Raw genomic sequence first — 16,953 nt, forward strand, 5'->3', positions numbered from 1 at the left:
GAAAAACAGATGACAAAGACTTGCAAATTGTAAATAGAAAAAGAGCTAATTTGCCGTCAGCTTTCTGTTAGACACATGGCAAAGTCTTTGTCGCTTGTTTTTCACACTCTGCAGTCGTGAAAGGAGGGTAATAGATGTCAGCTGCAACAGTCCTGGCAAGTTGCCCCCCTGCTGATATGTTGTCAGTTTTCTACGAATCAGACGTCAAAGAAAAAATGTATAGATAGATAGATGTTGCTCCTCTCACGGCTAGTACGTCCGGCGCCCACGACGCTGAAGAGGACAGGATGGCCGCCACGTTCCACTCTCCATGCCGGGAATATGAGTAGTAAATGTGCAGGCAATCTCGTCGCCGTGCAACACCCTCGCTCGCGTCTAGATCGGTTGTCGTCCCCTTCGCTCGGGTAGGGTGTCGTGGCCCTCGTTTGTTGGCCGGCACGTGCAGACAGTTGCTGGTCTGTGTGTGCTCCTAGCCTTTGCCTTGGCCACACGGAGCTCCCTCTAGGTCGGGCGGCGGCGAAGTAACCGGCGCCGAGCTGGGGCCCAAATCGACGCGATGGGCATCAAGAGTTTCATATCGATCTTAAGGCGGCTTAACGCCGGCCAGGAGTTGTTATTCATGTTAACCGCATGTAACCATAGGCCTTATCTCTATATCATAGTTGACTTGATTCACAAGATGTAATACCGACAACTTGTATATTTATCTCAGGGATAAGCCCCCTGCCTAAATAAGCACATACGCACCACCTCCAACGAGGTAAGCCGCTTCAATCATTCTTCACACCATGGCCATGTCCAAATGGTGACCCCAAAGTTCATGGGTAGCATGTCCAAATTGGGTATCACCAGAGTGTGATTTATTGATGGATTTTTATTTTCTCGAGATACAACGCGTGCATGTAGATGCATAGTAGCTAGCTACTATACTGTCCACGCATTTAGGCAAATTAAAATTACAGAAACGTTGATTTTGGTGATCGATTCTCAATCAAAAGGAGGAGGAGAAAAGAGGCCTTGGCCGCTGCAGGCGGTGCACACACATGTTGATGTTGCTGACAACGGTATGCTTTGCTCATCATGGAAATAGTTGCCGGGGTTGATCTGAGCCTTGACCCTTGTGAGCCTCTCATAGTTAGTGCCAAAGTATTTCGACCCCCAACTGGTGCCGAGATCCAGGTCCCTGCAGTTGAAGGAGGCCCCCCTCAGCTTGTATTTGGGCCTCACGTACCGCTCCATGAACTTATCCATTTCCCGGATCCACTTGATCCCCACGGCCTCATCTCCAGAAGCCACCGACCAGTAGTTGTAGACGACTATGCCAGTGCATGTTGGCCCGCTAGCTACAGTCTGCATTGCGCGATGGGGGTGTTTTATATGGTTTGCAGTCTGCTTAATCAAAAGTGCTAATCTACATGTCATGTCTTGCAACAAAAATTAGAAAATCTACATGTGGTCGATACTAGGGCGAGGCCCCTTGGCGTTGGGGGCCTGTGCGGCAGCACTGGCTGCACATGCCCAGGGCCAGCCCTGCGGGGATTAAATGATGGCCGTGGGGCACAACAGCATTTTGGGGGGGGGGGGGGGGGGGGGGGTAGCACCGCGGGGCATGAAGCAGGTGGCGGGTCAGAAGCAATCGAAGGAAGCGGAAAACAAGAGGTTGAACAAGATGATTTGGTCCTCTATTTTTCTTTCGACGGTTCTGCAAGATCGACTTACCCAAATTCATTTTTCAAGCAACTTACATCTAGCCATTCCCTTGTTTGCCAGGTACCTCTGTTATTTTTTGAGACGTGTGCCAGCTATGTATATTCAGTGATTGTCAAGATAGTTAGATAAGGCTAGGCTCGTACTACTTGTTCCTAGTATGTCCTAACAGCTCTTGAGAAGTTGAGATTCGATATAATTGTAATTGGCAAAGGAAAACAACGATCGAAGAAGCATCATCAATAAACTTGTTGTAGTGTCTGATGCTAGTAGTCTTAACCAATCTGTTAGTTTTTTTTTCTTTACCTAGTTAATTTGGTGTAGGCTGTAGTGCACCTGGACGAAGTCTCCTATTTAATACTCTTTCCGTTTTCAAATAACTCACTTAGTTTTGTACTAGAGCTAGTACAAAGTTGTACTAAGCTTAAGACATTTATTTTGGAACGGAGGGAGTATATAGCAGCCTGTCTCCAAGTTAATTGTTGTTACCATATCATGTTAATTGATTGAATGTTGTTTTCTCCTTAATTTCTTCTATAACTGTTCACATCGAAGAAAGAATGCAGATATTTTATGTTCTTTTACTTAAAATATATTTTATTTATTTATTTTTCTGTATTTGTCAATTATCTTTCTTTTTCCCTTTTCTTTTCTATTTTTCCCTTTTAAAAAGTACGTGCATTTTACAATTAGACACGTTATTTCTTTTCAAAATACATACACAAGCCATATTATACCTTGCTTTTTATCTATGCAGGGATATAACCCGTTTATAAGGAGACCTAGCATCTGCTCGCCTACAACACACCAACCTGGGCCAGCACAATATGCTCGGTCGCTCTAGTGTGGAGTGATTATCTTTCGTTTCCAACGCGGCTCGATCGCTCCGGGAGTACCACAGTTTTCTCATTTTCTTCTATTTCGGCTTTTCCATTGTCTATTTCTGTTTAAAATTTTTATTTCTTTACTTTATATTTTCATTTTCTATTTGATGTTATTTTGAAGTATAATAATATACTTTATTCAAGATTTTATACATTCCTCAAAAAAAATGTTTCCATTTATTTTCTATTTCTTACTTCTAAAAGTAAGTACAACCATTTTCATAACACACACTTTTTGAGTTTCAAAATGCGTGAACATTTTATAAAATTACACAAATATTTTCTTAACATGTGAAATTTTAAGGGTATTTCTAAATTCATGAACACTTTCGTGGGCCTTTTGCAGAAAGCTTAAATATTTTTCTAATTGCATGCACTTGAATGCTTTCAAGACATGTGATGAATACTTTTTAAATAGGCCATAAACGATTTTGGGATACAGGATGAATATTTTTTCTAATGCGTGACAATTACATGATGATCTTTAAAAAAAATGATGTCCATTTTATAAATTATGATGAATATTCCGTAAATACCTGATAAAATTTATAAATATGATGAAAAACATTGAACACATGACGAAAAACACCATAGAAATTGCTTAGTGCTTACATGCATTGCATTCAGTCATCGACCAATGCATACAATTGGTAAGTGCATTATTGCTATGATACAAACACTACATAGGATCTTATATGGAGTATCGTTTATTGTTTATATATAAAGACCATGATAAGCTCCCACCATATATATGCCTGAATTAATCAAACATCCAATGGATGCACATATACCGAGTCCAATGTCCCTTTGACCGAATAGCCAAGGGTGTATCCATCATCGTGCTTGTATAAGAAATCTGTCACCCGTGCGAGATTGGCCACTCTTGATAAGACTGCCAATGGATAAACTGTCGGCTGGATGCAGCTCTCACAGATGTCCATCCATGCTTGCTCGACTACTTCATTAAGCTTCTCATTTGCCTCCTCTAGTGTGCACCCATTTTCATTCATGCAGGTCTGCACGGTGGATACCATATGTTGCGAAGCTTGTTCCCGCTTTAATGGTAGGAAACATTTTTTGTTATCAGATAATGTAGTTTATTTATAGCTTAAGACTACTAATCATGTTTGGGATGGAAGTTATTTACCTCGTGGGACACGATGTCATTCATCACACGGGCGATGATGCAGACTGCTCTGATGATTGTTGGGTATGCCCAAGCCCATTGTATAGTCTCACTTGACGTGACGTCACCCATTAATATGAATGCAATGTTTGATATTTGCATACATATAGTGCTTGGCGCCGAGATTTTTAGGTGCTCTTCAAGGTTCGTTGGAACATAGTTCTGATCCCGCCATTTCACCTCAGCATGGTAGCAGTTTGCCGCGTCAATAAACTATAAAAATCCACATAAATTCTAATCTTAGTATGTATTTCAGTTATTTACGTACACAACATCTAGGAAATCTATCTTCAATAGCCTTTTATAGTCTTTCCCACGCCAGTCAATACCACAACTCCAATATATTTTTACTTCTGCTGAATCATAAATTGAACTTAATGTGCACCATATTTTAACCAAAATTTGAAACATGACCTACATATATTTGTTGCAAGCATCTAACACATATACCGACCATGACCACACAAAACTTAACGAAAGAATCTAACTATTTGACTAATATGTATGACTTGGTGAGGTGACATGGTTTTCATCGATAAATTAGTGCAAAAATGTGCAACAATTGGTATATGCATGACTTATGATCTCACATAATTGCATTTCATACTTGTGAGGATCAAAATCATTTATGGCATCCAACAAAAGGCAGCAAAATAATCTCATGAGAATCATCCACATCTGATGACAACAAAAAGAAAACGGACAGCTGCAACATTCAAAAGGTTCAATTGAAACTGTAATCTCTATATCCGGCTCCAAAACAGGCATCAATCCACGTGGTTGGCAACATCTCTGACAAGGCTAGGTGGTGCTTTCTCTCCTCCTACGTGTTGCTACAGCCATGTAAGGGGTTATGGGTGACGGCCCAAGCGGTCCAACAGCTCAGCGACCTCCAACCCAAGCGGTCACAAGCACCACTGGTTGAGGTACTCGTTGGGACTATGTAAAGGGAGAGTGGTGAGAGGTTAGGAAGCAGACAACAGCTGACCAGTGGGTTTGTGGGGGCTGCATGTCATTGCTGAATATGGGTGTAGTACAATTGAGGAAGAGGAATGTGGGAATAAAGAGGAAATGGGTTGCCTTTTCTTTTCTTTTGGGAAGTGGTTTGAGTTGTGTAGAGGGTATACACCCTAGTGGAGGTGAAGATCTATCACATGCAATCCATCGCCTTATCGATATTATTTCCCCATCAATAACCAGCAACACGACTAACAGTTTGTACTTACTGAAAACGTACTATTCTTCTGATGGGATTTTTTTTATTGATAGCTAGATTTTAGTTCTGGAAGATATTTACTACTACCTCCTTTCCGGTTTATAAGGCTTGCGCGTATCCCTAAGTTGATAAATAGACCATCGTAATACAAGTTATATATCACAAAAAATATGTCATTAAAAACTTCAAACCGTCTACTTTCTAATGGTATAATTTTTAGACTATATATCTCATTTTAACTTAATCAAATTATAAATCTAGGGATACGTGCAAGCCTTATAATCTGGAAAGGAGGTAGTAGTCTTTTCTTACATAAATTTTAATCAACTATTCTAGAGATATGACATGTAATTACCAGTTTTGTCACCAATTCAGCATGTTTATTCTTCTGAAGTTTCAGATCCGCTTCAATCTGATTTACGGAAGCAACTGTACCCTTGTAGAAAGGCCTCATGTATGTTGGGGCTTGTTCAGCTGCATGCTCGTCCCACCTATTGTTTTCAAGCCAATTACAGTACATATATGCTTAGATATGGTGTGACCATAATTGGTTACAGTGATGTAATAAAAATGGAATGATAAGTATCCAGGGAAAAGTCAACCTGTTTATTGCTGTAGTGAACATGTTGCTTTCTTCTGTGGTGCTGTAATTGTCATAGAAATCATCAAAAACTGAGACAAGCGTAAACAGCTTTGTTAGCACAATTCTTGGGTATGAATAATGAGGCTCAAAGAGAACCCCCATCATCCAAAAGTGAATCTCAACCATTCGATTGCGCGCCCAGGTTAGATGAGTTTCGATGTCAAATCCGTTCCACCATCTGTAAATGAATGTGTGAATATGGCTCCAAACTAATAATAGTTAATTCATAGTATCTAAAGGTGTTAATTATAAGTACTAGAGATCCTTACATGGTAAGATCTTTCAGCTCATCGCAGTAGAGACCTTGCACGAGGTTGTAGTCCAGCTTTGCAAACTCAAGTACGATCTCATTTCTTGTAGAATCTTTTTCGTAGGCCGAGATGTAGCGCTTTGTTTCAACTCTGTGAGTCCCCCTGAAAAGAGGAGTTTCTAGGTTGTGTCTAACTTCGTCTGCAATTGTCGGGTCCAAATGGTTAACAATAGATTTTAGGATCTTCTTTGCGGAACTCATGGCAACGTCAAGTATTTTTTCTCCATGGGTTCTGAGGTATGCAGCATTGTAGAGGCCCAACAAGGATGCAGCATCTGTGCTTCCAATATTTCCATCCTTGTCTATAAACTTGGAAAACACATCTGCATATATAATTACTTCAGATATTCAGGCAACTAAATAAATAATAGATTTTTTTGCAAACAATATATTCGCCATTGCGAGATTTTAAATTTGTAATAACATATCTCATATGTGCAATTATAATTTTGTGTACCACAACATTGACCTGTAAAAGTGTACGTACCAGAAGATACACGGTAACCATGTTTCCTGAGCAAGTAAAACTGCAGGGAAGTTGTACGAAGGTCCAAAAGTTCAATATTTCCATCGTATATATCACACAACAGTTCATCAATCTCTTTTCCATAGTGATAGTCAACCCCAATACGCTGCAACGTATGGACAAGCTCCAGCTTTTGAGGTAGGTCAGAGGATTTGGCGGTGTCTATTATGATTTGTCTGACCTCTTCCTTTTTAGCTTCCGCTAAGCCCTCCATTGATAGATACTGCAGAGACACGAAAATGACTTATATTGTTGCGGAGTGCCTATAAGAAATACATATGTGCCCTTTAATGTTAGTCCACCTGTTACCATGGACACTTTATTTGAGACTTGACTAAATAGATATTCGAGTAGGAGTGTGCACATTACTTTGGGCAATATGGTACTGCCGAAACGACGTCATTTTCAACAGACAAAACGTTATAATTTTTGTATAGGTCATCTATGGAGCATATGGTTTGTGAGTACGGTAGCACGGGATATCTACAACTTATTTGAATGACGGTGCAATAATAGGATAGGTGTATAGACATATAATCTTATTTCTATCGGTTGTGACCCTGTTCATCTTTTTTAACGCTTTCCGGAATTTCCTACCATACTACGTCCTTGTTGGAAAGTTTGTTCAATAATATTGTTGCATGCATCGTTGCGATGCAGAGGCCGAGGGTGTTTCTTCTTTTCAAAAATAAAAGTAAGATTATACCTGTTGAGGGGTACATGGCTTGTAGTCGAGGAAGAAGTCGCCCCATTGGCTTGCCGGGTAAGGCCGGGGCTTGTGCACGTCGTCCTGTACCAGAGGATGTATAGAGTTGCTGGTTGCCATTTGCATGGATAGGATTTGTCACTGGGTCTATGGAAATGAATGTACTGATACCATGCTTTATATAGTGAAAGGGTCAGTGCAGGGCTGCGAACATGAATGGTTTCTTATGCTCGGTTAGTAAACATGCACAAGTACGACTTTGCAAGAGCACCTTGCCCAGAGACCAGATTAATTACAATGCCAACGATTGTTATCTTTCTAGTCCTGAAGAAAAGAAGACATTGGAAGATTTTTCATGGATGGTGACGTACATTGGAAGATTAGTAAACATGCGCAATGTCGAAATTGTGGGTGCATCACTCCACACGCTAGACTTCAAGCACATGATGCTTACATTTATTTTGTACATACCTCTTTATTTATGGTTCTGCTAAATCTACCTCATCATAGCTATTCCATCGATAGCTAATCATATACTATGATATCAATACTTTGCTCACCATATTCTCTTTCAGAGATTGTTGGAGATCATGCTCTCTCAAAGATTGCTGGAGACCATGCTGACATCGGCTATAAATCTATAGCCTCCTTCCCTTCTCTCTACTCCAGCTCACCACCCATAAATCTGATATGATAACTAATATGGCCTGTTTATATTATCTTGTTATATTTGGTCTTACAGTCGAGTGTAAATTAGCCCACCAGCTAAACAAATAATAAATGGGAAAACAAAAACATGTTGACTTAATATAGAAAATAACCTTTTTTCCTACTTTACACTAGTCGCAAGTATGGTTGGTACAGTTGTTTGGTTGATTTGTGGACGAAGATAAACATGTGAGGGTATATTCCGTTCTGAACTTGTGTTCATCGATATGACACAAACAATCGTCAGCCGTATTTACAGACTATTTGCAACCAAAACTATCTAAGATTGAACTAGCTAGATTATTTGCAACCAAAACTCTTCGGCTGTATTTAAAGACTATTTTTTTGGAAAAAATTATCATGCTATTTAGAAGCACTCTCAGCTTGTGAAGATTAATGGAACCTAAACATCAATACATCCATCTACCTATCTGGAAGTCCGGGGGGCGTGCGATGATGTGACCTCCAGTGCCTGAAGTGCGGAGGTGTGCGAGGATGGATCCTGCCACTGTTACCAACTAGCCTCCCCCACTCACATTTCCTTCCTCGCCGCTGCCAGAGGATGGGGCCGTGCAAGCCCGGGCCTTAGCCAAGGAAAGTGGCAGTGGGGAGCATGCTGCTGCGACTGGCGGTGGGGATCTGGATCAAATCCAACCGATCTGTCTGGCTGATCATTCTATTGTTTTGCTCTGTGGGTGGTGCCCGGTCTTCACTGGGACCATCCTTGCGTGTGGCTCTCCTCATCGGCTGAGCCAGATCTTCGGCGGCTGTGCTCGGAGGTGTTGGTGGCTGGCCTGGTGGGTATTAGCATCGAAGTTTGTCCGGGGGAAACATATGGTGGATAGCGGCGGCCACGTCATCGATGGCGCTTCGGGTGTCATAGCCCTCTTGGTGGTGATATCAAGGGCAACTCCACCCCCGATCCTTCCTCCCTCTGTGACCGGGTGAAATCCCTAGTTCCATGTGACTAGGCATTGAGATGTCGTCTTCTACATTGAGATTGATGTTGTGCACTGCGAGTGTGGATGGTTCCTGGTGCTAGAGGTGGTGTGGTGCGGCATCTAGCATGTCGGAAAACGTGGTGTCACAGCGGCGTGCCATGGTTGAGTCCCGTCGAAGGACAGTTTGGTGTCGATGTGGTAGCCTTGTTTAGCGTCGTGGTGGCATAGACGGCAGCTGGTCTTGGCAAGGTCAATGCATGGATCTCTTCTGAAGTTGGGACGACGAAAGATGGCGGTGGAGGAATCTGGAGCAGGCACCTGCGGTGCGTGTTAAGGGTCTGCTAGATCGGTTGGCGATTTCGGCCCATCGGCAGGCGGCTTGGTGAGACCACTGAATTAGATGGTGCGTGTTGATGCATGGAGGGCAAATCATCCAGCTAGTCTATGTTACAATTTTGATCGTTAGAAGGTGGCATGGGGATCCATGTATTTATTTTTGTCGGACTCTGTTGGCTAATATAACAAAAATGGATGTTTGCATCGTTTGATGCAGAGGCCGGAGCTTATCCTCCGTTTTAGAAAAATAAATATCTATCTATCTATACATCTGGTAAATAGTGACTAGCAAGAAATTCCTACGTTAAGCAAAAATTAAGAACTCCTCATGTTGCGGGGTTCAGTTATAACAGCTCAGATGCCCTAGAAATTCCTAGGTTAATCAAAAATTTAAAACCATTCATATTGTGGGGCCTAGTTACAATGGCTAAGTAGAACCCTCGGCCCGTAACGCTGACATGTACATTCTCCTCCTTGAGGAGGTTGAGACCTTATTGCGCATTGTGGCGTAACAACATTACAGTAGGGATGGGGCTGAAGGAACGGGGTTGTGGCATTGGATCTGGTGGGAGGTGACTATAGCTTAGGCAGTGTGCCAGACTTGTGTCATTAACAGGCATTTGTAGCCACGGGAAGAAGGCGTTGTGTGTCCGTAGACGAAAAGGTGTATGGGAGTTGTTCTATTAAACTGATGAGAATAAAGAAACATATGAAACCTCGGAGAACTGAAGAGAATATAGGAGGAAGATATAGAGTCTACACGCCAATTTTCTAGCATCCTCCAAAATGGCGAGTAGTATAGATGGAGGAAGATATGCAAAATCAGCTATAGTTGCTCTAACCTAACTTGCCAGGTATTGGCTTAAAACTAGTAGTAATTTGAAAGACAAAAATGGCTAGCAACGAGCTAGTACAACATACTTTCGTTTATGTGCACAAACTTATGTGTAGAGGTGAATGCAAAAGATAGGGTTGTATTAGTTTATCTTTGTTAATACATTCTATAATTTAGATATGTACTATTTTTTATATGTGTCAACTTTTAGCGAGAGTGAAACCATATGTTTGATAATGTTGATGTCATTGATTACGTGATGGTATTCTATCGTGTGGAGTAGGTGTACGTTCATGGATTGACCACCAAGTCAAATGAAGGCCGGCTGCTTAAGTGTTTGATATGGGATATAATTAGCTAATTAAGGGGCGAAGCTAAGATTAGGTCACCCATTTCCCCGCCTACCTTGGTACCTTCCCCCCCCCCCCCCCCCAACCTTTATATATAAAGAAAGATAACAAAGTACAGGACCGACCAATAAAATATGGTGAGGAGCCCTCCTTACAAAGCAGATCACAAGATACAACATAAACCTAGAACAAGCCTAACAACTCTTCGAGGCCCAACCGAAGACTCCTGAGCTCCACGACAACGCCTCCAAGATGGTGAAGGCGCAACGCATCGCTGCTCTCGAGTCCGAACAAATATAGGTTTTGACCCGGAGCACTGGCACACATGCGAGACCCACGACAACATCTTTAGGAAGCACGCGATATCCGTGAGCGCTATCGTCTCTAGCGCCCGAAACACAAGCTTTTGCTCGGAAATTCGTCACCACCACCGAGAAAAGTGCCAGTTACCACCACATCAAGGGCCGACGCATCCCCAGATCTGGGCACTGCCAAAGCATACAAGAGACTCCCTCCACTACACCCCTTGCCGCCCACACGACCAAGAGGTGAATTCACCACCGTTACCACGGAGCCCGCCGGAAAGCCAACCATAAAGCCCAACCCCTAAGACCAACGCCCCGACATCCTTGTCGTGGGACACCTAGATCACACACTTCACAACACAGTCAACCACGACAGGATGAGCAGATACACCACATCTACTCCTAGCCCGACATTAACCACCAAGTCTGGGTTAGTGTCTCCATCGTAGGAGTCACCCACGCCTATGTCCCAGCCAATCCCGGTGGACTGGGTGGACATGACTCCATTACTGCCAACAACCGCTATTGAGCAAGCCCCTAGCCAAGGCTCACGCAAGCTCGCATGATGCCAAGACCGTGGTCATCGACATCGATCCGTCTAACGATGCAATGATGCTATGACCACCACCGTAGCCCACCCACCCGCGAGTAAAGCAACAACACCACCCACGAGCCCCCCCTCGGGACGAGCCTACCCCACCTATCTGGAGCTACAACTCTGACTCGCCTCCGGCCCTGCGCAGGTCTGTCTAAGCACAAGCCCCATGAGGTTGCCACCTCCGCCCGCGAGCATCCCATGCGTCGTCGAATTAGACCTAGGAGAGAGGAAGGCACAAACACCACCCGCACCTTGCTGTCGAATGCAAACCGCTGCTCGTCAGAGCCGCCACGGTCACACTAACAACCCGTGCATCCACCTACGGTCACCCATAGATCCACGCCACCGCTGGAACACATGGTCCCCACCAACAGGAGGAAAAGAAGATTCTTCTAGCCCACCACGACATGAGAAGCAGGAATCAATCGAGTACTGCACACTAGGGGACAACCAAACCTCAGCATGGCCATCCTGATATCATCGGCCGTCGTCGGCCGACGACACCGGAGGGGCAACCATCACCTCCTTCAGATCTGGAACCTCTAGATTCGGATGAGAGCCACCCATGGCATCCAAGTGCCCAGCCACGACGGACGCCAACCACACCAGCTACGGGCACCTCCAGCCAGGCATGCATCACGGCTGCCAATCCTATCGTCCGCCATCGAAGCACACCCTGCTTGCGGCGTCCCGACAAGGATGCAACCACAATGTCCAACATAGGTATCATCCGCATCAGATTTGTTCGCCATAAGCTATAGGGCACATAAGAAGGATATGGAAAACTTACCTCCTCCACCACACTATTCATGGGACCAAGTTATAGCGGCTCAGATTTAAATCTACACGTTAACAAAAACAGAGAAAATAGCCTTCCATGTATCAGATCATGTGGGTCCGAGTTAAAATGGCGCACATCGAAGTGTATCCTAGCCATAATCTGAAGCCCTAAAAAAATGATGAGATGCATCCAATTCCATAATGATTAACTGACAGTGGCGGAAACAAGCCTAAGGCAAATGGGGCTATAGCCCAAGGTAAAGTGACAATAGTCTTCGTAATACCTTCTTATAAAATACAAAAAATCCCTAAAATACACCATCGAAGCTAATTTAGCCCTAGGCATAGCCCCATGCTAATTCCGCCCCTGTTAACGGAGGAATTATCTACATTAGATCTGTTCGCCATTAGCCACAAGCACAGAAGAAGGATACGGAGAGTTGACTGCCCTACACCGTGCCGTCCACTTCATGGAAGCCTCAAGCCCTCGGCGCCTCCAAGGAACTGAGCAGGGACACCTCTGAATACTGTCTCCCATGGTAATTTGAACCGTTTTTCTACTCTTGTTTCTATGGGTACGTACGTGAAGCACACCGTACATCTCCTGGATGACCGGTATAACCATGTGGACTAAAAGGTAATGTCATCAACCCGACGCGATAAAGATGACATATTTTGTGCAATTTAGTCAACTGTGGTTCCTGTATGATTGATGAATGCGCCGATGTCTCTAGGAAATTACGTGTGTACCTACGTATATAGTGCTCTCTCTTTCTTCTTAGTTTTTTGAAACTTGAGGATATATTGCAAGAGAGACGCTACGGAGTTGTGATCACTCAATAGTCAATACTCACTAGATGAAACATTGAGGATCGATGCTTAGCACAAGAGATGACTGCAACCGACTGCCGGTAAAGTCCTCCTGTAGACCACTAGGCCCCAGCTGCAATTGATGTACGTTTGTACCATGAGCCCATAAGTGAAATTATTAAAGAATGGCTTCGTATGATCTTTGGAAGTAGGGGATATGTTCGTGGTAATTGCATGCATATATACAGGGCCGGTCCTGAGTTTTCTAGGGCCCGGGGCAAAACTAAAATATTGGATCTTTAATATTTTGTTAATATTTCTGTTTTATGGGATAAAAGGAGTTTCATTTTAAAACTAGAGAGTTATAATTCAGAGGCCAGATGTCCTAGATACATAGGGAACCATTGCGTAAGGCGCCCGTGATATCGAACATTGATCGCACGCAGCCAGAGTCCCATAGGAGATCAGGTAAAATCTGCTTTTACATCTATTGAGCCAAATTGCACCCATGAGCTAGTGGTGAAGGACTATATTTTTCTGCTGGTGACACTTTTTTTTATTTGTAGGTGAAACTATTATCATGGAGAGAAAAATGATACAACATAAAATACATAATCATATTGACAGAACACTATCAATTTATAACATTGAATAAAATTGTTGTAAAAATACCTTAGTACTCAGTCCGTCGCAAAATAAGTCTAGTTTGGACGGAGGGAGTACTAAAACAATGGTAATTATTTTGAACTAAAATCATGACATTTATTTTGGGATGGAGGAGTTCAAATTTGAACTAAAACAACCATGATGTTTAATTTGGGACTAAGGGAATATAAAATAACTTTGATTCAACTTCTACTACGCATAATTTGCAGCGCTGCAGTTGATCGTTAATTCCATTTTTTAGGGGATCGCTAATTCCATCTTCAAAACACAAAATCGGTCTTTTTTCAGGACCTTAACCTAGTGTGGCCCAGCCACCACTTTCATAAAACGCCCAACTACCGCTTCTTTTTAGAACAGCCCACTACCACTAAAGCATGCTGGTCTTTGACACAAAAGAGAAAAGCCCAAGTCCATGTTCGTTACAGGATTGAACGTTTCGGCTTTCTTCTTTCTCACCGAGACATAAAACAGCTTTAGAGTGCTCTAATGGCGCCTCCGTGGGACTAGGGAATAGAGTTCCTCACACATAGCTAGGATGGGGGCCCCTTGGATCTTGGGGGCCGGGGCGGCCGCCCCTCTCGCCCCCCCCCCCTCAGGGTCGGCCCTGCATATATAGTATAAACATGATATTAGAAAAATATTTAATATTGGTAGCAGGACTTTCCTGTAATGGTGCATAATTAACAACTAGAACTTTCCTGTAACTCACATTCTATAAGATGATAGTCCATCTAATCATTCATCCACAACGGCTTGACAAAAAGGAGAAGGTGTATGTGTCTTACCAGGGTGCACTTATCAGGGCATCCAATATCGGTAGCAAGGTAATGAACGCATTGACATCAATGTCATGCCAGTCGCTAGACGTTGACCAAAGCGTAAAACCTGGCTACCGACCGGCTAAGCTAGAAGAACAATCCTGCCTATCATTTTTCCCAACTGTGAGAGCAAAGAATTAAAACCACTAAGTGATGCCTAAGTGTGTCTGGATGGCCAGGATTTCTCAATCTCACCGTCATCATCACCGCTGAGTTCACCAGATCATGTCCTTTGGTGAAGGTCATGGATGCATGTGTGTTACTTGGGACACCAGGTTTATAGGAGGCCACAAAAAATGAAATAATGTGACTTATGTCTCTCTAGAGGCTACATCCAAGGGCAGAAACAACTACACCACCAAACTAAGCAAAAGGAAATGATACACACTCCACAGTACGACATAAATACACCCATAAGTCTAAAGAAACTATCACACAATATCATATCCAACAAAGAAACCAGATAATCACAGAACATATCCAAGAGAATGTCATACCTAACAGAGAGAACTCAAGAAACATGTCCCGCCATAAAGCCTCCGCCAAGTATACCAAGGTTGGACAAGTGGCTATCGGTTTGCCAAGCACATTGTGATTTCCGAGTGCCTTATTCAATGTTGCCGAGTGTGGTGCGTTTTCTGAGTTTATTTTATTGGCTCTCAGCAAAGACAGAGCTATAACATGTCTCTCCTGTTTCCCGTGTTTTTGTGTGGTACGCAACATATTTGACGGGTGCCCCGAAAAAACAATCGGCAAATAGCTATACACTAGGCAAAAATAGATGTTTCCTCTAGTGGTCAGTGTTTTAAATGCCTCAACACATGCTTACATTCCCTCACCAAATCTTCAAACAGTTGTTGAGTACTATGATCGTATAATACAGTCCATTGTTGTTTCCTAGAAATAACATCGGTGGGATGATGTAACACTTGTGAAATATCAACGTAATACTGATATTACAAAGAGCCTACCAAAGTGATGCCACCCTATACAACAAGAAAACAACTTTGTGAACACTCCTATAGGGTGGCATCCTACAATCTCCGAAGGAATTCTACCATCAAATATCTCTCAAAACCGGTCAAAGAAGAAATTGTCAACATATGTAAATTGACCACACCAGGGGTATATGCTATAAGTGGAGCCATTACGAGTAAGAATCTGCTCCCTTGTTGATAACTTGCAAGACATGTTCTATAATATATAACATAGTGGTGTCTATTACTTAGGCGCATTATAACTATAACATAGGGGCGGCTATTAGCCGCCTTAAAAAATATAACATACCGGTTCGCTGGTTAGCAACCCTCATAACACGTGGTCTATAATATATAACATATGCACGACTATTAGGGACCTTAAAATATATAACATAGCGACTCATGAGAACAAATGTTTTATATCATATGACATAGGGGCGGCTACTAGCAGACTTATAACTTTTAATATAGTGACGGCTAACTAGAGAAGCTTGGACAAGGAGCAAAAAAATTTGCCAACTCACACGCCAATGCATCATTGATTGGAATGTATTCGGAATTTTCCATCTTCTACTTTATGGTTGGGAAGAGAAAACTTGCACTGATGGGTACTGGATGGGTGTCGTCAAGGTTTTTGTTGCAGAATACTCTCTGACTAATTATTAATTATTCATGTACTTACAAACTTAAAGCTAGTTTTGATCTTGGTTTAAAATAGAGTATAAGCTAGCTAGTTGCTAGCCAATACGTTACTCCTTTATTAGGCCTTCCGTCCGGGTTTATTAGGCCTAAGAGCTGCACAAGCATGTTCCTGTTTATAAAGCCTTGCTTTGGAAACCTACATGCATCAGTCATTTCATTTTCCGTAGCGAGAGGCACTGTTGCTAGTCCCATAGCTCAACAATAAATACGTCGCATGCATGTTTTTTCATTTGGTACATGTGAGAATTGGCATGTGAGAAAGAGAATTGGAAGTGGGATGAAAGAATTAACGTGAGGAAATTCTTATGTGTCTTGGTCTAAAAGAAGTGGTCTCCGAGCCTAATAAATCCGGATGGAGGGAGTACTCACTTAAGCCACCCAGGTGAAAAAAAATGTAGATCTAAGTTTACTAGTTTTTGTACATTTCTCACTATATATAGGCATGGTTTTGGCCGTATATTACTGTTGTCTTTGGCAATAATATTTGTGTGTCAATATGTGTGAGTTTGGTTGTGTAGATCATAACTCTGCACAGGCCGGACATATGTATGTAACCTGTTGATTATGCATATCGAGTTTAATATGGCCATAACACTAGCTCAACACATGGAAGGGCTGGATAGGACTTGAGCACGATGATCCAATAATACAACCCATCGTTGTTGTACAGAAACAACATCAGGCCAATAAAATTTCTTCGTCGCACCCATGGGCCAAAATGACAGCAAAAAGAAGGGGAGGGGGGACCTGATAGGTCAACGAAGAAGAGAAATGAGAGAGAGATGGCACCGTGTCTCTGTGCATACAGCATAGGTGAAAATATTGAAAATAGTTTGATAGTCCAACTTTTTCAGTGAGAGCCTTATTCTTATTACAATAATGTATAGAGATACAGGGCAACACAGAAACAATGATCCAATAACGATGCCGCTATATACACATGCAT

General features: G+C 42.6%; 1 protein-coding gene across 1 annotated transcript; it reads right to left on the reverse strand.

The window, feature by feature from the left end:
• Positions 1–3,355: 3,355 nt before the first annotated feature.
• On the reverse strand, positions 3,356–7,298 carry LOC123431349 ((E)-beta-caryophyllene synthase-like). The gene is made up of 7 exons (XM_045115159.1): positions 7,179–7,298; positions 6,434–6,695; positions 5,906–6,269; positions 5,596–5,814; positions 5,349–5,484; positions 3,739–3,990; positions 3,356–3,646 (listed from the first exon to the last, which is right to left on the reverse strand). The coding sequence occupies exons 1-7, from the start codon at positions 7,296–7,298 to the stop codon at positions 3,356–3,358; spliced, it is 1,644 nt and encodes a 547-aa protein (XP_044971094.1).
• Positions 7,299–16,953: the final 9,655 nt, after the last annotated feature.

This window comes from Hordeum vulgare, chromosome 2H (genome assembly GCF_904849725.1).
Source record: "Hordeum vulgare subsp. vulgare chromosome 2H, MorexV3_pseudomolecules_assembly, whole genome shotgun sequence".
In the NCBI taxonomy this organism is placed as follows: Eukaryota; Viridiplantae; Streptophyta; class Magnoliopsida; order Poales; family Poaceae; genus Hordeum; species Hordeum vulgare.